Source organism: Lepisosteus platostomus, chromosome 6, assembly GCF_059453375.1.
Source record: "Lepisosteus platostomus isolate fLepPlt1 chromosome 6, fLepPlt1.hap1, whole genome shotgun sequence".
Taxonomy (NCBI): Eukaryota; Metazoa; Chordata; class Actinopteri; order Semionotiformes; family Lepisosteidae; genus Lepisosteus; species Lepisosteus platostomus.
Genome location: NC_142616.1, coordinates 39,159,150 through 39,184,509, shown reverse-complemented (window position 1 = coordinate 39,184,509; position 25,360 = coordinate 39,159,150). Strand labels below are relative to the sequence as shown.

Genomic DNA, 25,360 nt, shown 5'->3' with positions numbered 1-25,360 from the left:
GACCCTTCTTGAAACCTATATCAACATTCTAGCTTTAAACCCTACGTAGGCAGCTATGTTTTGGAAGAAAGGGGATTGTGAGTGGAGGCATTGTAGGGAACGTACTATTTTGGCTCAAACCTACACCTTATGGTGGTCTTGAGCCAAGATGGTAGCCAAGTAATTGGAAACCATTTCTGAACTAGACACACCTGGCATGGAATTCCATGTGAAGGAAAGGAACTGTCAGGATAGGCTTCCTATGGAATTACCCACACCTGTGATAATAATAATTGGCTTATAACAGAGATTCCCGAAAAAAACCGGTGAGTATGTTCTAAGAGAGGCATAGAGACACTTCTGAGTTCACTTCTGCTTGTAGGGCAAGTTGTACTATCTGGAAGTCTAAGAATCTGCATAGATGTGTAATGAGTATTATTTTAGTTAGGTTGGGTGCATAACAGCTCATTTGTTAGGCCAGATACTATGCCATGTGGAGGAAGAGAACTGTTTTCTTAGACCAGGAATGATAAAAAGTGTTTCCTTGCATGGCAGCAGCCCTCCTTGTCTCGGCAGTTGAGACCAAGCTAGTTTTCAATTTACGCAGGATATCCTAAAACAAAATGCTCAAGGCAATAATAGCTGCAAAAAGAGGTTCAACCTATGGTTTGTTCGAAAACGTTTGAAGAGCCAGGTGCCACAAACTTAGGCAGAATGAATATTCCTGTATATAAAATAACCTAATTGGTAACGATTGCCTCGTGCACTCGGAGCGTTTAAGATTGAGAAATCCCAGCAGCGAACAGTTCGCTGTCGCATTTACTGTGAAATTCGCAGTTTACACAGGACCTGAGGTGTTCTAGGTCAGGGAACATTAATTTAAACCTTTCACTTTTTAGTTAAGAAAATTAAACGAAACTGCAGAATATTTTTTTTTCAATTCTAAACGGAGGTGTTTGTATTAACTTGGACACTTTTATTCACAAAATATCCTTTAGCTCCCTCTGGTGTTTTTGAAACGTAAAAAAGTGCACGAGAGGATTCTGCTAATCCCACCCTTATCAGTTGTAGGGCAGTACTCCACACGTTCCCTCGTAACGCCTCATATATTGTTCAAATGAGTTAATATAATACACTGAAATATAACCAGTATCTTAACCTTAAATGGTTCACATACTACACTTCTACATCCCAGGAGCAGTTACCCTCCTTTACGATTATGACTTTCTGCACAAAGTTTTCTTGAAATTATTTTTCATGGGAGGGAATAATGATGCAGCGCAAAAATGAAATGGGTAGTCGGAAGCGAAATAAAAGACCGTCAAAAATGAAAGGTAGCATTATAGCAGTGAATGTTATAGTTATATATATATATTATAGTCTATAAAATCAATTTAATGAAGTTTTAATTGAAAAAGATGAAGATATAGTCTTTTATTGACTATAGTTCAATCATGGGCAAACTGCAACAATTTATAGTTCGTTTGGACGTACAATATAGCAATACCTCCCTTATGAAAATATCTTGTAGAATTACTACTCAAAAAACTTATAGGGGTACTATTTGTAATCCTATAGGATATTCTATAGTGTATTGGACTTTTCAGGATAATATAGGATTATAGCCTCGTGTTATCCTATAGAGTTGGTCTTTATGATGTACTATATAGGCGACATTTCTATAGGATAATGTGAAGGACTGTCCTGTACAACATTCTATAGTGTAAACCTTTATTACCACCCTTTACACTTTAGAATAAAAGGGACAAATTAGGCCATTTTATATGCACATGTACAGTACATATTTAAACTTATAAAGTTATAAATTTCATGAAGAGATGTGTGACGTAACTTCAACATTTATATTGAATATGTTCTGTATATGTTAGTATTTTGCCAAATGAAGTAGAAACATTACATTTTTATCTTTCATAAGCATTCTGAAGTGGTGATAACAAAGGTAGATTATTTTACAAATTAAATATTTATAAGCAGATTTGGGGTTCCAGACCAAAATAAGCTTTTTTTACATTGTATAATAATAAACTTTAATTGAGTCCTAGTGGTAGGTTATCCATCACAACAAGCAGACGTGGACACAAGAGTAGCTTCCATGTAACATTAAAAGACAGAGTAGACAAAAAATTATATTGAAAAAATGTATTTCACTTTTAAATGTAGGCTTGTATATATTCTCTTTTCTCTGAATATAAACCAAACAAATCAAATTCAATACCTGTACAGTTAGACATGTACAGTTAAAACAATTACCATGCATGGTGTACCATCCCACTATTACTATTATACATTTTCTGACATTTTAAGATCTTGTGTTAGAGTTTACATCAACCAAATTATGTGGTGAGCATTTTATACTAAATTATCATTATACTCCACTAAAACCTTTTCAGTCCTACTGTATATCCAGAAGAATCCTTCTGAGACACTATACAGTAGGTTCATTTTTTTAGGTATTGTAGGAAAATACAATTTTAAAGGTGTCCTATAGGATTCCTATTGGATCTCTTTAGAACCCTCTAAACCTGTAGTATTATAGTGTATATATATAGGTCTTTTCTGTAAGGGCTTGTACATTTTACACTTCAGAGTATTTTGCCATGTCAACTAATTTTAGAGAATGAAAAATCTTTTTAAACACATGGATTGTTATACCTAAAACAGAAGAGCATTCCCTCATGTAGCATATAGAAGATTTGTTTCAAGAACAAAACAAAAGTCAACTTCAGCAGTTTTCTGTTGTAGATAAGTTTAATACGTGTTTTTTGCCTGGTAGAGCTAAGAGCTTAGTATTTAATTTTGTTTAGACAACAAGCCTTTGTTCTATGTAAATATATAACAAGTTTGCTGACATACTAAAATAAGTAGGGTTGCTTTTTATTTCATCGAGAAAAAACATACAGTGGACAAAAATATTTAATAAACAGATTACATAAATCCTTGCTAGCAGAGTAAAACCACAACATAGAGAGGCAAGAAAAGTCATAGACTTTTTATATATGAAAAGGAGTAAAATTCCTTAAGTTCTTTTCTACTCTATCATAACTCTTTCACATGAAAACATATTGCTGTTTTAATTTCCTGACAGCCAAATGCATTTTTATGCTACATTTTCACAACATGCCAGATTGTAAAACCCAGACTCTCCGGCAGATTGATCTTCTAGATGACTTGTTATCCTTTTAAAACATTTTTTTTCTCCAAAACCTACAGTATCCTGCATGTGCATTTTAGGTTATTAATCCTAATCTCCTATGTTGACATTACACAAGACAAAAATGAAAGAAAAAAAACATCATATACTGTAAGTGATTTTTAAATCTTGTTTACACCCTTCTGGTTTAAATTGTTACTGAATAGTCACATACTGTATTTGAAACATGATCAATTAGCCTGTTTTCTAAGCTGTCATTTTTTAGCCATCTGCTCTTACTTCTTACATTCAGAAATACACTGCTGAGGTGGGTAGCTAATAAGACAAACAGCTCTCTTCAGTTCGTCCTCAACAGTTAACGAAAACTAACTCTCTTCTAGCACTGGAAAGACCTCCCAAGTTACTGTACACAGACAGGAATTACTCTGTATCAAAGACCAACTGTTTAAAAGCAAAGCACTTGTTCCCTCAAACTTAAAAGCCTTAACCCTGTAATCGTGTATTTTAGATTTTCTAAGCTTGTCCAGTTTATTTAGAACTGACAATAATGAAAAGACAGTCCACATAGGCACATGGTTCCCTTAACGTATTCTATACATGTATGTATTCTATTATTTTCCTATGTAACTATAGTCTCTTTAAGAGAATTAGGAATGTACTCTTGTCTCCCAGGACCAGCACTGAAGAATACAGTTATTGCATGTCATTAATATCCTGTACATGTAGGAATCAGTTTGCTTCTATGTTTTAGAGCCAGGTCTTCTGGAATTGTGTTCCCTTTAGAATCATGGCTGACAGAAATAGTGAATTTTGAGATTTAAAAAAAAGTATTGTATATTCTTCTTGTGATATCTATTGCACTTATAACAATAGTACTGTGTCAAAACAACTTTTGTGAACTCCATTCAAGAATAAAAAAGAAACTGCTCGTGTCTTCTAAATCCCACATATACCAGTTTGGGAATTTTCTAAACAAACACCAGAAAACAATTATTCAACAAACCTTTAATTCTACAATACCATCATTAATTACAAAAATCAAACATCATCATTAAGGCATTTTACATATAAAATACCATTATATGGAATGTTCCAATCCATTTTTTAAGTATCTATAACAAAGCAAAGAGTTTATCCACATTACATACAGTTGCTTCAGCTTTAAAATACTGCTGTGCTTAGCAGGTCCAAAACAATTTGTTTTTATTTCTGCAGAAGTGGAGAGAATGAGTATTAAACTCATGCACAAGCAAGAAAAGAAGCATAAAAACACCAGAGGGGGGGAAAAAACATATAAAAGGTTTTTGGCAGATCTAGAGGACCACTTGCAGCTTGAGTTTTGATTGTTTTCATGAGAGCTCTATAACAGAACATGACATTTCATGAAATCTCTGAATGAACAGCTTATTTTTACCATTATTATGAAAGTGCTCTTCCAAAACCATTTGGTGGAGTGCTTTACGTGAACAAAACAGCAAGTTTTTTAGATTGTTCCAAGACTCTTAACATTTTGGCTCACACGGCACAATTTTCAACGTGTTAATTTGGTCAGTCTAATAAGCTGATCTTGACTGCCTGATCTGTAAACATTAAACTCCGCTTCCACTGCAGGGTCCCTCAGAAGATCCCAGAGAGCAATCTAGCTGGAGGATCTTTGTATCACAGGGATGTTCTCATGAATGTATTTCATGCTTCCTTGTTCGGAGAAATCGGCGACTGTGTGTCCATCTCCCTTCAGCACCCATTTTGTGGTAAGAAGACCTTCTAGTCCCACAGGCCCGCGGGCGTGAATCCGTGCTGTACTGATCCCAACTTCAGCACCTACAACAACAAAAAAAGATGTGATATTTATCAATGAAAAGCTCCGTTATGCAGGCAAACAATCTGTACAGTTACCAGCATGGATAGAAATTCTAAAGCTAAAGACTCAAAGATATCAGCACCATGCTTTGTCTTTCTAGGGAACCCAGATGTGAAATGTTTTACCTGTACGATCAGTGTACACTAACTGATGTACAAGCACTGTAACAAACACTCTAGTAAATGAGGGATACAAAGTATATTGAAAGCAGGTGCTTCCACACAGGTTCATGCTTAGTGTTTAATTAACATCCCATCATGCTTGGGGTCATGTATAAAAAAGCTGGTCATGCCCAGTTGTCCATTGTTTTGGCTCAATAAGCGGATAAGCACGTGAGGTGGAAGACAACAGAAGCCTACAGGCTCAAGTGCTTGCTTCCCACGGTGAAGGGGTTCTGGAGGCTGTTATAGTGTGGGGTGCATTTTCCCCGACATGGTTTAGCCTTCAGAAGGCAAGGTAAATGCCAGTAAATAAAGCCATTCTGAGCAATCACATGGATCCTGTGGTGAAGAATTTCTATCTTGAGTGGAATCTTCCAGGATGACATCCACAGGGCACAAGTGGTCACTGAATGGTTTGAGGAGCATGCTTTGGCTGTTCCAGTCACCGGATCTCAAAACAAATGAACACGTATGGAAGGTTCTGGAGCGGTGTCTAAGACTTTTTTAATATCACCACGAAAAGAAATCCAAATAATGGAATTTCTCATGGAAGAATGATGTCGCATCGCACTTGCAGAATCTGTACCAAGGCTTGCTGAAGCTTTTCTGGTGGCTCAAAGTGGCCCAATGCCCTATTAAAAAAACTTTATCTTGGCGTTTCCTTTATTTCGTCAGTTACTTGTACTGGAGTACAATTATGCTTTTATACAATATAAAGTAGGGTTACTTAATTGCTTTGTTGACTCTGTATTAGAGTTGTTCATTTTCCATATTGATCAGAACAGAGAATACTATTATGAAACACCTGCCTTAAACTAGAGGGGTTGTGAATGTATTTTAACCTGTTTGTGTTTTTAAGCTTTTTTTTTTTTAAATGTGAGTGTGTTTATCAATTTTTAAAATGTTCTTTAGTTTTACAGCTGATAAGAGACTAGAATAAAGAACACAGAAACCGCAAGCTTTTAATTATCAACCAACTCTTTTCTTCCAAAGGTTTAAAAGAAGCATCTCTTCCACTGCAAATAAATAGCGACTCTGGGTAGCTTTAATTTTAGAATTAAAACACACAATGAAAAGCTACCATCACTGAAATTTATCACTTCAACTCCCTTTATAATTTATAATTTTATAAACTATAAAAACTATATAAAGCATGATAAAATTAACTATTTTATGGGAAGGGGAAAATAGAAATCATAAACAAAAAGGAGTTTCTTAATGGTTTCAAAAAGTAAGAAGTGGATTAACCAAGTGGTAGTAAAGGTTGAAACTTAAGTTTGCAAAAACATACAGTACCAGATCTTCTTTGCATCACCGGTTGCGCAGTCACCAAATCAAAGAATTCAACAAAAAAGACCAAATTCAAAATATACACAACATGCCATTAGCCAGAAATCCGCATAAAGGAAAGAAGTCAAACTTGGTTACACACCTAAGCCAAAACGATATCCATCTGAAAAGCGTGTGCTTGCATTCCAGAACACACAGGCACTGTCCAGCTGTTGCAAGAACTGCTCCGCTGTCTCCTCTGAAAAATGACATTAAAAAGAAACCACAGTATTGTAAGGATGGTCCAGAGCATGGAGTCAGTCTGAGTTCATGGTGGGCCTAATGTTTTTTTCTTCTTTCACCTGATCTGTGTTACACAGTTGGTTTATTTAATTAACCCATATCATATTAATCCTACCCTGCTCTGAGTTGTTGTACAGGTGACTTCCACAGTTTATAGTTAATGTTGCATTATACTATTTAAAAAGAAAAAATCAATCTAATAAAAACTGAATTACAAACAACAAGGCAAAGGGTGAGGAACAAAGGAGAAATGGGGGCAATTTTAAAACTGATGTTTGATATTTCAAGAATCATGCTTGGAAACTTAATACAAAAATAATCAAGAAGGCCAACTCCATGAGTAAGATGTAATGCATCTGAACTGAAGTGAAGAGGAAATAATTTTGTAAAAAGGCTTCAAGAAAATAGAAAATAACCCTGCTCACGTTCATCTACAGTACATCTAGAGATCAAATTACTACACAAGCTCTAAATCTGCTGTTCTCATTTCTTTTCCTAACAGGGTTAATGATATGTCATATAATCCTTCAATTATCAGGAAGCTACTCATCCTTGTGAAGGTTGCAGCAAGACCGAGTCTGTTTCCCAAGCAGTACTGAGAGCACATGTCTGCTCCCCTGTGGGCAGGATGCTGATTGCAGGGCCAGAGATAATTCAGATATGCAATCAAACATATACTGCATGTCTCTGGGACATGAGAGGAAACTGGCAGAAACCCACATGAGCTTGGGGAGAGAGTCCACACACACAGAAGCCCTAGGCAAGGTTCAAACCAAGGATCACTTACCCTCAGAACAACCGGACTCTGTATTCAATCTAACTGATTTTAGCACTATTTCACAGAGCACTGTTAACAGACTACAGGAATTCAGCAACTCACCGTTCTCAGTCACAATGACATCCGTGTGCGAGCTGCCATACTTGTGAATGTGATCGATGGCTTCCTGCATGCTGTCCACAACCTCAATGCAGCACTCCAAGTCCCCATACTCTGTGCGCAGAGACTTGACTTCTGAGGGGCTGAACGTTAGGTAAGAGGCAAACCTGGGGCCTGCATGAATTTTTACCTGGAAACAAAACCTACACAGGTCAAACTGTATACAATGCAATGTTTCTTAGTATAGCTTTGCATTTAAGATGCACTGTATCCTTCAGTATGACTCTTATTCCACATCACCAAGACTAAGGAGACAAATGTGAAAAAACAAGAGGAACCTAATCAAATTAGTTGGTCTAAACCAACCATCTAATTAGTTGGTCTATTTTTTTTGGTAAAAAAAACCTGTATGGTACTACATCTCCTCCTGGGTGAATACTTGTTTTAGAACAGACTTACAAAAACCATGCAATGGCCTTTTTTTTAACACAATAAGGCATTTGTAATAAATTTTGAATAAGGGAAATTAAAGGAATCCTTTTAGTATATGCCATGAATACGTGGGTATGGGAAATGAAAGCAATAGGAAATCCTACACTACTGTTATACAATAACCTTGTTACTACTGAGACTCTGACATAATAATGTTGCCAAATACAATAAAACAAGGATTATGTGCAAGTATATAATCAGACATTCCGTCAAAGTATGCTGTCAAATTTAAAATGCTTGTATTTAAAAAAAATAATTAACAACCTAGTTTAAAGCTGCAGTATTTGAATGAAAAAGGTCTGTGAAGCTCACCCGCTCCACCCTGAGCATGTCAATAATCTGGTCAAAGACAGGAGTCCTCAGGAGGTCTCTGTGCACTAAGAGAGTTTCCATGGCATTGCAAGCTGCTGGGTAGTCACATTTCGAATCTCTGACTGTAAAATTAAAATGGACAGGACATTTTCATGAGCTCTCAATTGTGAAAGTTATTTTTCTACAATTAGCCCCCCCCAATAAAAAAAATGAGAAGGTTATTATAACTGACCCAGTTTCCAGTTTCTGTCCCAGTTAACTTTGTTCACACTGTTACCTTTGGTAACACATTAACTCTCTGTCATATCTGTACACAAGACGGCGCACTGTTCACTCACTGATCTTGATGGCTTTGTCCACACTGGCTTCGGAGTCAATGTACACGTGGCAGATTCCCTCGCTGTGCCCCAGCACTGGGATGCCCTTGGCCGCCCTCTGGATGTCCCTGACGAGCTGAGAAGATCCCCGCGGGATTATCAAATCAATCATCTTGTCCAGACGGCACAGGTCCTCCACCTCTTCGCGAGTGCTCACCTAAGGATGTGCAAACACAGGCAAAGACAACTAGATAAAAAGGACATCAGATGTGCGCTTAGAAACTTTTTTTAGTCTACTCTACTTTAGTCTAGTAGCAGTCTCATTCACTCCAGTGTGTGCTTTTCACATTTCACAAGCTTGAAATTCATCTGAAGGCTTTTTAGCAATATGCTCTTTCCAAGTACATTTTGCAGATCCTTACTTTTGAAATTTTAGGGTCTCAATTCACAATTTTTACAAGCACTTCAGAAGCTTCTTCTTACTAGCTGTACTGCATCCTTGACTCCGTGTATGGAAAGAGCTTCTTGTGTCAACTGGTGCAGCGTCTGGTTTGTGTTTGAGGCTTCTTTTCCTCCTTTAAGCAATAAAGCGTTTCCACTAGCAATAGCTAGAGCTGCGACCTGCAGAGACAGAACACCCAGAGATGTACCGCAGATCCCCCACAGATAAGAAAAATCATTTCCAGCAGGCAACATTTGTAATTGACTGCTTGCATCTTTATAGCAACCCAAGCTTACCTGAGGCAAGCAATCAGGACGAGACTCAAAGATCACCAGCAGAACACCGATGGGGACAGTTATCTGCTCCAGTTCCAGGTTATTCGCAACGCGGGTCCGGCGCAGCACCTGGCCAACGCTGTCCCGAGAGGATACAGCAATCTGACGCAGGCCGATGGCTAAGCTGTTTAACTTGGCCGTTGATAGACTTAACCGCTTCAGCATGGGTGGAGAAAGTTTGCCTGAAATTCGGTTAATATAAGAAATGTCTTCTTGATGCACAACTTTAAGAAATCATAAAATAGCAAGAAAACGGAAAGCCCTTACACCCATGTTTTATTAAAACAATGTATAGCATTACCTCCACTGACCGCTACTTCCATGTCCTTCTTGTTAGCAGCCAGAATATCATCCTTCTTCTCCGTTAAGAGATCAGCCAGATGGCAAATAATTTCACTTCTCTGCAATGAAACAACATGAATATCTGAGCTTTGTTAAAGTATAGACAAAGAACCCCAGTATTTATATTTCACAGCAGAAGGCAAAGTGTATAGGGAGAGGGAGAAAAACAACAGTAGTGCAAACTGAAATAAAGCTACAGTTGTGAAATTGAAGTGATATCTCAACTGACTGATGAAGCTTAGCATGAAGTTTTGCACTGCCCCCACCTGTTCTGGAAGTAAAGCGGCTAACATTCGTCCACCATGACGGGCCATTTCAGTCTGCTGTTCCACCGTGGGACCTATGAGCCAACATCCGCATCACAAAAAGGAATAGGACAAAATCTGCCTGTCTACGAACTTGATTTCACAAGTCTGAACTCTACCACAAAAATAGTGTAACTGTCTATGTTCTTCACAAACCTTTTATGTACCAGTGGTATCAGGCCTATGCAAAATAATCTACATTAGTGTGCTGCTGTATTAGGTTCGTTTCCATTTTATCCCTAGTGTTTTGTTGCACACAATTGTTACTGTATACCAAGGAATGTGTCAGGACTCCGTGAATAAGCCCAACATTTTATACATGCAGATTGTCTCCTTACAAACAGCCTATATAAAGTAAATAAAACTAATTAAATAGGATTCAATAAAATTTACGGCCAAATTAATAGGGAACCTTTACTTTTATTACACCTGCTACAAGTAACGCACTAAAAAAATGCATTGCCAAGACAGAACAGTCACCTCAACATTTATATGTCCTGTATGTAAGATTCCTTCTATGAAGCTCTTGCTACTTTCAGTTTCTTTGTTCCTTCTTGTTGTAAAACGTAAGTAGTATTTCTAAAACTCACCTGCTGGCTTCACTTCGGAGAAGAACGTCCCCACTTTCTTTCCTTCCACAATATCTGTGATGACGTGCCCTGTTACTTTGGGGTGTGTTCCATTGGCAATGACGACAGACGTACCTCCCTGCAAGGCCCACAGAGCAGCTTTTACCTGAGAAAGGAAGCAAGCCGGGCTTTGAAGTAAAACAGTCAAATATCTATAATTTCAAAGTGCAAATCTTATTTAACATAAGGATTACAAGAATGATATCTTAACCTAAGTGGAGCTACAAGAGATCCTGATACAAGTACTGTAAACCTTATGCTCAGCACTGAAACAAGGTTTAGCACTTGCATACAATGCAGCACTTAACATACATCTAGACCTCTGGTCTTGTTCCACACATGACTTCAAAATGTAAAGGGATGATTCTGGATCTCTCCCCACTAGTAAATACCTTAGCTTCCATGCCACCAATTCCCACTCTGGACTTTGTTCCATAGGTAATAGACTGCTGGTCACCAGGATAGAAAATGTCGATAAGCTTAGCATCATCTGATCCTGGAGGGCTATCATACAATCCTAAAGGAAAAAAAAAAGTCACGCTGAGCTATTGTTTCGCATAACTCCGAAACACTGTGAACTATCTGGATTTCAAACTGGCACATTCCCAATTTCCCACAGTAGACGTTAAATGACCATAGCCTAGTGCATTATCTTTTTAAATAACCTACACACTTCACGGACAACTTACAAACCTTCAACATCAGACAGAGCAATCAGCAGGTCAGCTTTCATCTCAACAGCTAGGCGGGCGGCCAAGCTGTCATTGTCCTTAATGCTGATCACCTATATTAAAAAGCATTGACAAAACAAGACAAGGTAAGGTAAGGTAAGGGACAGTTTTTAGTTTTTGTACTGGTGTGTGGTGCTTTAATAAAATTAGCAATAGCACTTTAGGTCTCCTTTGTAAAAGGGGATTTAACCACTGTTCAGAAGATTTTGTTTCAACAAACTTCAAATATTCAACAACCAGTTAAAATGACAAAGGCAGTCAAATAATTATTTTTCTTATACTGTATAAAGAGGCATGACAATGACAGAAGAAAGCTAATGGAGATATTATAAGTGAATGTGAAGCACAAAGATTTTTTTCTAACTCACAAGCAGGCTTTGGTTAGTGGTTTGAAGGAAGCTTACATGAATCCACTTTAGCAGAGAGCAAGAACTGTACAGAGAATGTCTTTTATGATTTTATATTTTCACATGGTCATATTTGGTATAATTCATTCAGAAGATTTAACCTGAAGTGCATATTTCTATGGGATTTCTGTATATGTACAGCATTTCACATGTAATGCAGTACTATTTTGTTTAAACAGTTAATTCTATAATGCTTTTAAAAGACAACTTCCTTTAATTGGAAGGATGCCTAATTTAACAGCCCAGCCTTTATTACAACTAATTTTCTGTATTTCCAAACAGAATTTTTAGAATTACTGGAACCCAAATGATTTTAAATGGACTCAGACAAATTCTTAAACACTTTTAAATTTTACTTCCAAATTTTAAAACATGTATTTGTTTTAAGATTATTCTGTTCTTGCAGAAAAGAACAGGAATGACAGAATCTAACAAGATGTGTGCCTCTATGCAGGTATGTGAAACTTCCCCTTTTAAATATTCACCTTTCACAATCAACCTAGCAATCCGATTGATCTCCATACCCAAGTTTGTTTTTGCCACAATGCAAGCAGTGTTCGACAACAGAAATTAATGCAGAAGCAAGGAAGAAATTCTGAAACAGACAGACAGATGGCATGCTGCCGCAGACAAAACACATACTCCACGGCTATGCTCCATGCAGTAAGCAAATCCTAGCCTTCAAGCTCCAAGCATGCAGCTCCCCTCAATGCTGGACACCTGCCCAAACCCATGATACTTCACCCACATTTACCCCCTGCAGGTCACTGTTGGGCTCGGGCGGGGGCACCACAGCGTCGTTCGTGTTGATGATGGGGACAATGTTCATCCGCAGGAGCTCGTGCAGAGTGCTGTTCAGGTTCCTTCGCTTCTGGTCATCGTGGAAGTCCAAGTTTGTAACAAGAATCTGTCAAAAACAAAGTGCAGACATTTCAGCCCTTACAGCGCAGAGTCACTATGCTCACCTTACTGAAATCTTCTGGGACACTTTGCAGCTGCTTTTCTTATTTGTTCCCCCCACCACCACCACCACTAAGTCATAATGGATATAAGCAGAAAAAAAAAATCAGTCTTTTTATTTTTTACAAATATGGCCCTTTTGGGTTCTGGAAAAGGGGAAAAAATGACTGCACTAATTTAAAGTCTAAAGTCTAAAGAATACATTCTTCATTATAGATATATAATTGAGTTATCTACAAATTCTGCCATCCTTACTGACAAGAGATAAACTGTGGAAGAACAGTAAAAGTTTATAGATTAGGCCGAGGAAACTTACAGGCTACATTCTTGAATAATTTACCACTCCAATGTTTCGACCGTTAGACTGAAAGTTAGCACTATGAAACCTGATTTGTGGACAAAGGCTCACTGCAAATTATAACCTCTACATGGGTGTTTAGCACATAAAATTAAACTTGGGGGTGTGATGGATTACCTGTGCTGTACACGTGCTGTACTGCGTGAACATGGCTTCGTACAAGGCCATCAGCCCACTCTGTCCTGCTGCCGCACAGGCACGGGCTTCAAGCACAGGAACGGACTGTAAACAGTAATGGCCCACAGTTACCACTACAGCATTTCACCATCCAGCTTATCGCTTCAACGGGTAGGCGAACTTTGCTTTATCATCAGCAAGATTTTAAGCCTGACCTCAATATGTTACCATGAGTTATAAATAAAGCTACCACTGAGAAGCAGTGTGATCCATTTCGGACTTCTGAGCTCATACAAGAACGGAAAAGCGGGAAATGGACATAACTGTACAAACATTTTAAGTCCATGTATAACTAGGAAGATTTGCTCAATGTAACATAAGAAGCAAATTTGTTATATTAAAAAACATGCTTAAAAAAGCACGCTGCTTACAATAATAAGACGTCATAATCTTCAATGCGATTACTGTACATGGATCGACCTACACATATTATTGTTATGTACTACACGACAATGTCCAATAAAGAGGTTTCACCATTTCTTTGAGCTGGTTCTGTCCGGAATGCAGTGCCTGGCGGACACTCTGGGAGAGCAGGATTTCATGTCTCAACCTCTGTTTGCCGAAAGCCACAGCGCCACTTGTAACTATCATCATTTCTCGGCCCTGGTTCTGCAGCACGGCAACCTGTGAAGAAAAGTAACAAGCATTAAACCGTGAAATAGGATATGCCCATAAGACAAAGATCACGCTTAAACTCAAGAAATAAGTCAACTCAAAAGTATGTTTCAATTACTAACACTTAATTAAATTCAATAAGATAGAAGGATAGTGGTTTAAATATTGATAAAGAGAAAAAAAGCGTGATCTAGCTTAATTTAGCCATCAAACCAAAAAAGCCATATTTCTTTTGAGAAGCACTACTGCACGTTTCAAAATGATACTGTACTTACTTCCACTGGGCAACACTCAGAAATATCAGGATGCACACTGAATTTCCAAGGGATTCCAAAATGAATCCCAAATGCCAACAAAACAAATCAATATAAAGCAAATTCTATGCGTGAAATGAGATCTCCACAGAAATACCAAAGGGACCATGGACCACATCAATCAGCCCCCCTACTAGACCAGGGGCATCTGACCCTGAGCCCTCCGTCTCCCCCACCTTCCCTGAGCTGCTCTGGCCTCTCCTCCGAATTTACCTGCTCCACAATGGAAGCCAGTCGCCCGAGCGCCAGGCCGCACTCATCTCCACGGGTGACCACGGCGCTGCCCAGCTTCACCACGATCCTCTTCGCGTGCTTTAGCTCGCTGCGGTGAGCAAACGACTTACCATGGGTACGGGTGAGCGGGACTGTAATAAAAGGAATGTTACTCCAGTGGCGGACAGCAGTGTTTCTGAATGGCGAACAGATCGCAGGGAAATCTGAAAGGGGGGAGAAATGGGAATTGCAATGAACGGACAAGGAAATGCGCCATGCAAAGCCATTAGTGAAGCAGGGGAATGATGGTTTGTTAGGCAATGTTATGAGCTTAGCAACTGCATGCCTTCTACTGGTGTAGGAGCCTTCATAGACCATTTACACAGCCAGACCTCGTCAGATATTTTGTTTCCCTCACAACACCAGAAGATCTCAACATGGATTTGTGCTTCCATTTATTTTAAGTGAATTGTCATATAAAGGAGCATCCCAAATTAGACTTCTGTGGTTAATCCACATCATATATATTCTGCCATCTTACTGTTTTGTGAGTGAACTTGGCATGGAAGCACTATTTAGCTCCAAGCATGCTTTAGCACCAACACGGCTACACAAAGCTTACAGCAGGTTTGCTAGAACTTGAAGCTCAGAAAGCACAAAGCCCACAAGATGGCAAATCTAAAAACTTTCATGTTAATGAGGAAAAATAAACTATACAATTTCTTAAGACAAAACAGTTTATTAATAATCTACTGTAATGTTATCTCAATCGTAATGATTTTCCTCAAACATCCTTTAAATTAAAACTTCTCGTTGAACTTGCATTTTTACACAACTTAATTTGCACGCTTTTTAAAAATAAAATTAGTTTCCTAATTTTATCATTTTTGATTAAAGCCCATTTGATGTATGAAGTTTGATTATATACTCCAAATGTTAAAAAACAAGATAATGTACTATAGCCACTCAGAGGTTGTAAACTATTAACGCAGCAACGTTTTTTAAAAGGGCAGAGCTTGTGCAGAGGTCAGAACATCACCCTCAGCTACAGACCCACAAGGAAAAGTGCCACATCAGCAGTCAGACTCATCACAATAAAACAAATGATGCCGGACTGAACAGATTAGACAGATTACAGATGGGGGTCAGCAAGAGTTATGGGTAGTTTATATTCTATTATTTCAACAGAAGTGATGACAGCCGAAAGATGAGTGAGGTTGAAAGTGTCGACTTTTTTGCCCCTTTTTACCTAGAAAATGACTGTTCAAATGCAACTGCATCAAGATGAGCATGGAAGACATTTACAAGTGAAATGTTACGTAGTTGAGGAAGTTGAGCAAAAGTCTTACAACAAACTCAATTTGAAAACAAAAACATTTGGTTTCAGAGCCAGACCTTACATATATATTTCTAATGCACAATGTTCAGATTTATTTAAAACTTGTCTTGCTGGGTTAACATCACTACTATAGTAGACTTCTTCATAACTCCTGTCCACTGTTTTTCCCCCCTATTGAAAACCCTGCCCAAGCATTCACGATGGTCTTATGTTCATTTCTAAATACTGCTCTTGAAGTACAAGGAATCATAATATTCTTACCATTTTCAAATGCTTATACACCCCCATTAAAAATGAGGGAGAACTGCAAACTGATTTCCAGACTGAACTTTAAAAAGGACAGGAATACTACTGCCTAAAGAGGCCTCTACTCTTCTGCAACTTTATGATTGCTAGAAGTATCAATATCAATCAAATATACCAATTTCTGTTAAATTTCTGTTAATTTCTGTTAAAAATGTTTGGTAACAGTGCTGTCCTGGGGCAACATAAGCAGCAAAAAAAAAAAAGTTTGCAGGTTGTAACCTGTTCTAATCTCGAAGCACGTGAACACTTGTCCAATTGGCGACTATACTTACATTTCGCCTGTGATGCTGCTCTTGTGAAGTGCGGACTGATCCGCGACAGCGCACTCCCTGTGGCTACCTTGAACCGGGAGCACAGTGCCAGCCTTCGCAGCATGATGACACCGAACACTGGACCCAGTCCCCGGGCAACTGCAGCACGAACAAATTAACTGCAGAGTTACTGGCACGCTACACAACATAACACCCAGGTCTCATTATACATGTTCATGGTGTAAGGACACCTCAAAAAAGGAAAAAAGGATGGATTAAAATGAATTTCAATTTTTGATTTTTAAAAGAGAATAAGCCCATAAGTTAGAAATGAAAAAGCAGAGCAGTAGCAGTTACACTAAAAAACATTAACAGGTGCGGCTTTTCACTATGAAAATCACTCAAAATCTGCAAAGCAAAAGGAGTTTATACCTGCAGAGTCCTCTTAAACCTATGCTCCAATGGTACCACCTTAGAGATCTGTGCTGTTATGATGTTTTTTTTTTCCTCTTCCTCCACCAGCTACACTCGATAGCAAAGACTTTACTGAGCCCTTTCATTAAAGATTCCCAGACACTAAAATCGGGGTCGCTGAGATCCAATAACGGAGAAGCAGGGCGGTCTCTGGGCCCATACTATGCTTTGTCAGCAGCTGCTGTAACTCTGTCGGTTGTTACAGCACTGTGTTTGTGTCTGATCAAAGCTGCCACGTACAGCTTTTTTATTTTTAGGTGATTAAAAAGAGTACTAGATAAAAAGCCCCTTTCGATTAAGAAGGCTTTAGTTTATATCTACTGTACATTTAACACCTACAGTATGTCATTCGGCATCTTTAGCAGAAGGACACAGTGCAATTCCCTGCGGTGGAAAGTAAACTGCATTTCAGTTAAACTTTCACATAATACAGATTTTAAGATAATTGGTGGCTATCCAACAACAGCTGGTGGATGCATTACTTTGACGTAATGATTTAACATACAAAAAGTCATTCATTCGTGTATCTTCCAGATTTCTCACGTTAACATTAAAACGTCAGCAAAGAAATGTAACTGTGCATTAGGCCAAATATGATTATTAAAAACAAAGCTTTAATAATTAGAATAGTGTAAAGGGCGATTATTACTGGCCATTTAACAGTTATAGAAAGAATGATGTTTAAACTAATTACGGAAATTCCTGTTTATAGATTAGGATGTTTATCTTCCTTTTTATTATACACTGAACTCAAAGACACTGCCTGTATCTACAGTTCATCTTGCACAATCTCTGAAGATTTAGTGTTGTTGAAGTTTATGTCGTTCCAACTAACAAATCCGCTAAATCTGCAATTTAAATAATAAATCACTCCTCTCAAACAACAGAACATACCGGTCAAGAAATTAGATCTCAGAACCGCAGAATATCAAAGTCCTTAGACTCTAATTTCGATTGCATCTTTTATCATTATAATACCCACCAGTACATCACAGATTTTCCAATAACGTAACACTAAAGTGATCTAGTTTATTCTGAGTCGCAGTGATTTTTGTTCACTAGATCTACTCGGAGCAAAAAAACCTGAAGCAGCATTTTAGGAATAGCAGTTCAATATTTGAAAGCTACAAACGGATCCCACAGTTACCTTCAGGGCCAGGTGGCGAGGGTAAAAAATAGATCAGGATGGCTGTTGCTGCAGAATGTAAAGAAACTTAAAAAGGCTAATCTAAATTACAATGAAGTTCTGCCGTTGTGTATACTGTATAAGTAACCTCAGTATCTATCATGAAACGTCAATCACAAAATTCGAGTACAAGTATTTTTAAATTAACTGTCAATTTCCCTTTGCAATCTACGGGTGCACGATTTATTTTTACTTACACCGAAACGCAATTTATTGTAAACTTACGCGTATTTTCTACACAACTTGACGTCCAAGAGTGAAATGAGGTGTATCCTTATTTTTTAGTGCCCAGCTCCTCTCACTATTTACACATTAAGACCATCCACGTCTTCCCTAACTTGTATTCCACATCAAGCCATACGTAAAGATCATAGCCCTTCCCCGTTTTCAGTAAGCCTTCCTACGTTACTGTCGTAGCAAACCAGCGCTAAATAAATTTAGCACCAGTTGACCCGTGAGTGACGCCACAGCATTTCCCATCCAGGTCGCTGCGCAAGGCTTCCGTTTTCTACGTACCATTCGTAAAAAAAAATATGTATTCATGCACAAGATTTAGACAAGATTGCGTAACCTTATCTCTAGAATCAGAAAGCCGGGTTCACACGTGGCAATTACTTTGTGCTGAAAGTGGACGTCGCCAGCAAGTGTTGTGCTGAGTGCTGGCCGCTGAGCGTGTTGGTGTTACAAGTTATTATCCGTTTGATTCCTGGTGCCGATTGTGTCCACAATTAAATTGAATTGTGTGTTATTACTGGAATTGTTTGTGGACGAAATAATCGAAAAATGAATTCATAATCTGATTATAAGATTGTTGTAAAATGTTTTAAGTCGGTATTTATAATAATAGGTTATTGTACAGCAAGTACGTTTGTGCTTGTATTACCATGATTTACATTCTACTATCAATTGCATGCAGCTTCTTAATTACGTTTTGTCTTTATTATTTATTCGCTTGGTTGACACTCCTTTCGAGACTGATTTCCACAGACAAGAACAGTAATAATACAATAGCACGATTCAAGCTTTCAAAAAAAAATATATTTAATGTCATCCGTTGGCTGATTCTCACAGTGGAGAATGTTTGGATGCCGTGAAGCTGGTTACAGTCAATAACTATTACCATGTCAAATAAAAAGAAAGAATCAACATGGCTTAGTGCCGTGTTGTATAGGGTAAGTACAAAAGAGAAAAAGAATCACTTCTAGTTCAATACAAAAGTACAAGTATAGGTCATAGGTCTAAAAACAGTTTGTTTACTTTTATACAAGTATTGCAAAACCCAAAAGAGCAGTTGCAGCCTCATATAAGTGCACCATTGAGGTTATAGACATCAGTGATGAGTAAAGAGTGACCAACGTTTAGTGTAGTGCTTGTGTAGGTAAGGAGTCCAGGGATTGCTGGTGTTACCTGGGCAGATTGCCATGTAAGAAGATCCAGAGTGTGTCAGGCTTTGTAGAGAATTGGGATTTTCATCATGCACAACCCATTACCCATCAAATACTCAATATCAAAGCTTGATGTTCGTGTCTAGGTTAAGGCCCTCTATAAACTGGAAGTACTGAGCATGTATGGCATTTTTGGGTCATTTCTAACCTTCCAACAGCTGAATATTATACCAGAAACTTGAAGCTCATCTGTTCTATTGCTGTTGTAAGAGTGGGTTGTGATTACTTGGAGAACAAATGTTGTTTGCCCCTGACAATATAACACTCAGCTGCAGAGTCTGCATGTCTTACAATTTTGCAAAACAGACTCGCACACTTGCAGTAATGTTAATCAGGAGAAGAGACCTGTTTGAATATCCTTCTTATAAATCAAATAAAGGGCTTTAGATTAAGGTACAAAAAAGTGTTTTCTTGTAATATTTTCTATGGCTAGTAATGTAATATGTTTTTTGGTTCCCTGATGTAAGACTGATATGTTCATTACCCATTTGGTTACCTGATGCCTCTTTCTGGAGTCAGTATATGAATTATTTACACTTGCTTGCAAGCCCACACAGGCATAATGACAGAAGAAAGCTTGCAGACAGATATGCAAAACAAGGACCTGAAGTGTCCAGTTTGCTTGGATTTTTATACAGACCCTGTCCAGCTGGCTTGCGGACACAACTTCTGCCAGACGTGCATTAGGGCTGTCTGGGACTGCGATATCTTGGAGACGGGTCCATTTTTCTGCCCTGAGTGCCAGATTTTTTGGGATGTCAGAGATTCCCTGGAGATCAACATGAGGCTTCAGAAAGAGGTGCAGGAGTTTGGCACAAGGAATCCTGCCGTTCGGGATCTTCCCCCAGCAGCTCCAATAATCCCGTGTGACCACTGCATCGACGCCAATTCGGTGGCTGTGAAAACATGCTTGACCTGTGATGCTTCTCTCTGTGCTGCCCATCTCGAACTGCATTTGAAGAAAGCGGTGTTTCGGGGGCACACCATCATCAAGGTGACAGGCAACCCGTTTTCCTTGAAGTGTGCAGAGCACCGCGAGGAGCTGAAACTTTATTGTCAGGAGGATGGAATCAGTGTGTGCTCTGTGTGCGTTGTGATAGGGTCTCACAAGAACCATCGAGTAGTGACGTCCCAGGAGGCCTGTACAGAGATGAAGGTAAAGGAATTATGTTATCAAAAACAAGGTGAAAAGGATGTGTTTTTTCATTTTTATAACTGTTTTTTTTTTCAGTCACATGTTCTGAATGCCTGTGGTCCAAAAACTAGTGGCCAAAACATTGTTAGCATCTGAAATTCAATAAACGCGTCCATTTGAAGCCACTAGATGGCACTGTGTCGTAGTGTTCAATATGACTACTTTAGCTATTTAAGTATGGAGAAAATAGTCTGTGCTCTGAGTGTGTATCAAAATATTCAGTTTATAAGGTTTCTACACTCAGAGTGTAGAATGCCAATAATGCTGGGGAAAAAAAGATTTATTCACATGGTATGGCGTAATTTCAATCTTAGATTCTGTCTGCTATATGATGCTCTCTTCACCCAGAAATCAGTCTTCACTGTGTAAATGTTCAACGTGGAATATTTTTAACATTCAAAGTAAGTACCTTATCCCCAGAGAAAATGGACAATTACTTTCATGGTGTTACAAATGTCTTTATTATCAGTTAAATGTAGTTTTCATACAGTAATGTTAAATTGAATCATTTTATGTAGGTCTGTTGTATTATTTGTGCAGTTTTACTTACTCTATTTAATAATGTTAGCCAGATAAAATGGTAGTTTTTAAATTGAAAAGGTCTTTGTGCAACTGGGTTTTCATGATACTTCTCTGAAGGTGATACAACTAAATATTTGCTTCCAAGATTATCTGTAGCTTTATTAAGTAGTTTTAGGACTATTACATGCATTGTTATAATGTCTGAAAATCTGCAACCAGTACCCTTTATTGCAAATAATATTCCCCTCTCCGTTGTCAGAAAATCATGGAGGAGAATATAAACAAGCTGTTGGAGATGTGCCAGCTTGGTGAAGAGACAATGAGGGGAATGGATTCTTTGTTCAGTGAAGTCTCAGTGAGTAATGCATGAACAGCTCCACTTATTCTGTTCTAAATTATTGATTCACCTTCTGTCAGAGACAAAACAACCTATTAGTAGTTCATATCAAAGGTTCCTTCAAAGGTGAAAATCACCTTTCAGATGTGGTGTAAGTCAGGGAAGCAGGAAAGATCTTCACGAAGCTAACATGACAAATGTATCCTTTGATACAAATAGTCCTTCACAAATAAAACTACTAAAATGCATTTAGACAATATAATGTCCTTAACTGATGGCCAATATAATATTTAGATAAATGTTACTTCCCCAGTAAATAACTTACTGTGTATACTATCTAAAATGCTACTAGGATTTTTAGTTGATTTTGTGCCCAATAGATATTATAAGTAGTCACAAGAATCTTGTTCTGTTCCACAACTGTTATAGCAACGTGCAACCTCAATCAAAAAACGTATCTGTGGAAAGTACAGGAGGTTGAAGATGCTGATTGAAGAGGATCAAGATCTGATAATGAGGATTTTGGAAGCAGAAGAGCGGTATTCTCTGAAGTGGCTGCTGTCTAAGAAGGAAGCTCTCGAATGTCAGATTAATGAGATGGATGCAATAGTGAACACCAGCAAGTCTCTCATTCAGGAGGAAGATGGACTGGCATTCCTTCAGGTAAATGCTGATGCCTTCAGTCCACTTTGTGTATCATTTTGTTATATCAGAACATTTTTAGGTCATAACTAGTTTTTTTTAGATGTAGGTCTTAACAGAAGCCTTCTTTAGTTTATGTACAGAGCTCTTCAGTGTGTTCCTGTAACTGTGTAGTGGTGTCAGGACTGAACTCTGATTTACCTAGTTGGTGTTATATCTTCTGAAATTGAACGGCTTTTGTTCATTCAGGCCCCAGAAATGTTGTGTTTTCATTATTACACCAGAAGATGGCAGCAAAGGTATATAACCTGCAGGATAAACTAGAAATGTTCAATATCCATACACTTTGCTTTTTCCCTGTTTTCTCATAAGGACACACTTAAAATTAAAATGTGGTTAAAAAAACGTATTCAGGTCTTGTCATAATAAATGTTTGATTTTAAAAAGAGAACCGCTAATAAGTGTGGTAAAACACTTATGAGCTACGTTTATTTTAGAAGAAGCTCTTCGTTAGAAGAGCCTTTACTTAACTGGTTCCATTCTTTACCCCTCTGCTCCTACTATACTTAGTACCACCATCCACGGTCTCCTCTGTGTATTGTATATGTGTTTTATCTTGTGTATTTTGGATTTATTGTTGTCATTCTGTAAAGCACTTTGAGAAGCCACCTTTAAATGCGCTATTATTATTATTATTATGCAAGTTTCACTAGAGATGCCTGTTTGTGCACTGATTTAAAAAGGTTTGCATATGAAATCAGTAGTAAATGTCAGTTCTTTGAAGCCTTCAAGCTGTTTCTGTTATTGGCTTGTACCATTTCTGTGCCCAGGCATTAAAAATGTAACGGAATTCAGTGAATAATCTATATCCAATAATTCAGGTGGGTAGCTGCGTCAGCATGCGTAGGCTGCAAAGGAACAAGTAATAGGTTTATTCCATGCTGAAAAGAGAAGAAATAAAATACAGTTTCACAGCGTATATCCAATAATTAATTATTTATAGTTGCATGAAAGATATAGTCCCTGTGTACCATTTTTGAAAGTGCTTTTACAGTCAGTAGTGTACCCTCAACAAGGTTTTGAGCAGACTGCATTAAAACAGTAGTGTTATTTTAATAATTTAAAACGCATTAGAAATGGTGTGCAAAGCTGCGGAAAGGCTTTGTTTCATATGATTATACAGAAGCTTACTTTAAAAAAAGTCTTAAACTTAATTTAGTATTATTGATCTGGTCTCAGACCACAGTTAGCTATTCTCTTAGACTAGTTTACCTAAAATACCTTTTAGATTTTCACTTTCAGCAAAGTTCAGAGTGAGTTTTAAAATAGCTTTATTTTTAATTTCTCCTTAGAATTAAAATTAAGTGATCAGCATCATTTCGCTTAGGAAATTAGTTCCAATTGGCTGAGAAATTGTTTTTTTTTTTCTCCTCAAAGTCATTACAACTTTCAGAAATGCTCTGGATGAGTCATTTTATTTTACTAGCAACAACCTATAATATGAGAAGGCTCCTAAAGCTTTTGCTCATTAACCTGATACATTGCTTTCCTTTTTTAATTTTAATTGAAGATTTATGGAGATTTCCAATGCTTTTTTGCACCAATGTAATGCAGTGCCTATCTGTGTTAATAAAATATTGACCTATCTTGCAGCATGTCAAAACTCATGGACTTGGGTAAGTAATATTGCCCTGGTTAAAAAACAATACTTCCCATAAATGCATATAAAATGAGATTACCATATGTGAGATTTCTCTTTACGGTATGTCCTTTCCTGTTTAAAGGAAAACACCCGTGCTTCCTTTATGCTGTACAGAAAAAGACCATGTGGAAATGGAAAAGTTTAAAACAACAGAAAAGTTAGTGGACAAATTATTCATGGCTGTTTCATGTCACCTCCCAAGAATGTGGTCAAGTAAGTAGAGGACCATGTCAAGTTCTCTCTCTGTATATCTGTGACATACTTCAGTCATATGGTTTCCATTAGGGGAATATGGGTACCAGGTGGAAAAAGATCTGTCACATTTGTTTGTGAACATGTGACCTAACAGGAAGGATAAGACTGACTGTTGATTTGTGAGTCACGAAGAAAGCTGCATGTTTTTTTTTACATAAAAGGGTTTTCATAAACCACCAAAATAGAAGTGGCTTACTTTCAAAAGCACTTGTAATTTTCTAGAAAATATTCATCTAATAGGTGTGGCATGGTGGCACAGTGCTTAGCATAGCTACCTCATAGCCCTGGGGCCCTAAGTTCATTTCCTACAAAGGACTGGCATCCCATCTAGACTACAAATGTCTCTAGGACACTGAGATATCTTCCTTTTTTGAGTATCTGTGTATCTGAATCTCAGATAAACATGGGTGAAATGATCAGATTTTAATTTCCATGTTTCCAGTGCATTTCCTGATTTTTGCTTTTCCTTCTCCAGATTTCAGAGATGTCACTTTTAACCCTGATACAGCACACACTAAGCTCGAGGTTTCTCACGACAAACTGGAAGTCTGTTGGAGCAAACTTCCCATTCCACAGGGTGAGAATTCAGAGAGGTTTGACTCCCAGTACAGTGTTCTAGCTGAAAACAAACTCTCAGATGGACAGCATTACTGGGAGGTCATAGTTCAAGAGAAACCATATTGGCTGATTGGAGTAGCTTATGGCTCAATCCCAAGGAAAGGGGGAAAAGGTTTTAACTCGACCAATTTAGGGATGAACAAGGTGTCGTGGTGTATTTACCACAGCAATGGACAGTACTTGGCCTGCCATGATTCCCAGGAGACCCCTGTGCCATTTCAGGAGAGAGTGGAAAAGCTAGGCATCTGGGTAGACTTCAGCAATCAAGTCCTGTCCTTTTACAATGCTGACACTTTGTCTTTGCTCCATTCCTTCTCAGTTCAGTACTTGGAAGCAGTCTATCCTGTATTCAACCCTTGTATAGACATCAATAACAAAAATTGCCAGCCTCTCATCCTGTTTCATCTCAAGGATCGATCTTAAAGATGGAAAGCCTCGAAGGAGGCTCCTGACTAGGAAAAAAAACAGAAGGCAATAATAGTTTTTAGACTTGCTATACATATGACCCATTAAAGAA

General features: G+C 38.0%; 2 protein-coding genes across 7 annotated transcripts; one reads left to right on the top strand and one right to left on the bottom strand.

The window, feature by feature from the left end:
• Positions 1-4,139: 4,139 nt before the first annotated feature.
• Positions 4,140-18,503, bottom strand: aldh18a1 (aldehyde dehydrogenase 18 family, member A1). 4 transcript variants are annotated; one of them, XM_088635774.1, is made up of 18 exons: positions 18,353-18,503; positions 16,489-16,626; positions 14,572-14,795; positions 13,904-14,053; positions 13,370-13,474; positions 12,689-12,841; positions 11,490-11,580; positions 11,189-11,313; positions 10,758-10,902; positions 10,129-10,202; positions 9,822-9,921; positions 9,482-9,702; positions 9,227-9,364; positions 8,765-8,960; positions 8,427-8,548; positions 7,626-7,812; positions 6,606-6,701; positions 4,140-4,972 (listed from the first exon to the last, which is right to left on the bottom strand). In XM_088635774.1, the coding sequence occupies exons 2-18, from the start codon at positions 16,589-16,591 to the stop codon at positions 4,791-4,793; spliced, it is 2,412 nt and encodes an 803-aa protein (XP_088491900.1). In that variant the 5' UTR covers positions 16,592-16,626; positions 18,353-18,503; the 3' UTR covers positions 4,140-4,790. The 4 variants fall into 4 exon arrangements, with proteins under 4 accessions (XP_088491900.1, XP_088491898.1, XP_088491901.1 ...); XM_088635772.1 differs by having other exon boundaries at positions 12,683-12,841; positions 18,353-18,502; XM_088635775.1 differs by having other exon boundaries at positions 12,683-12,841; positions 14,572-14,723; positions 18,353-18,502.
• A 97-nt stretch (positions 18,504-18,600) lies between these two features.
• LOC148661686 (E3 ubiquitin/ISG15 ligase TRIM25) lies at positions 18,601-24,978 on the top strand. 3 transcript variants are annotated; one of them, XM_088635778.1, is made up of 5 exons: positions 18,601-19,299; positions 20,211-20,728; positions 21,549-21,644; positions 22,056-22,289; positions 24,701-24,978. In XM_088635778.1, exons 2-5 carry the CDS (start codon positions 20,354-20,356, stop codon positions 24,842-24,844), a joined length of 849 nt encoding a protein of 282 aa, XP_088491904.1. In that variant the 5' UTR covers positions 18,601-19,299; positions 20,211-20,353; the 3' UTR covers positions 24,845-24,978. The 3 variants fall into 3 exon arrangements, with proteins under 3 accessions (XP_088491904.1, XP_088491903.1, XP_088491902.1); XM_088635777.1 differs by adding an exon at positions 23,922-23,944 and having other exon boundaries at positions 18,610-20,728; positions 24,701-24,862; XM_088635776.1 differs by having other exon boundaries at positions 18,610-20,728.
• The last annotated feature ends 382 nt before the right edge of the window (positions 24,979-25,360 follow it).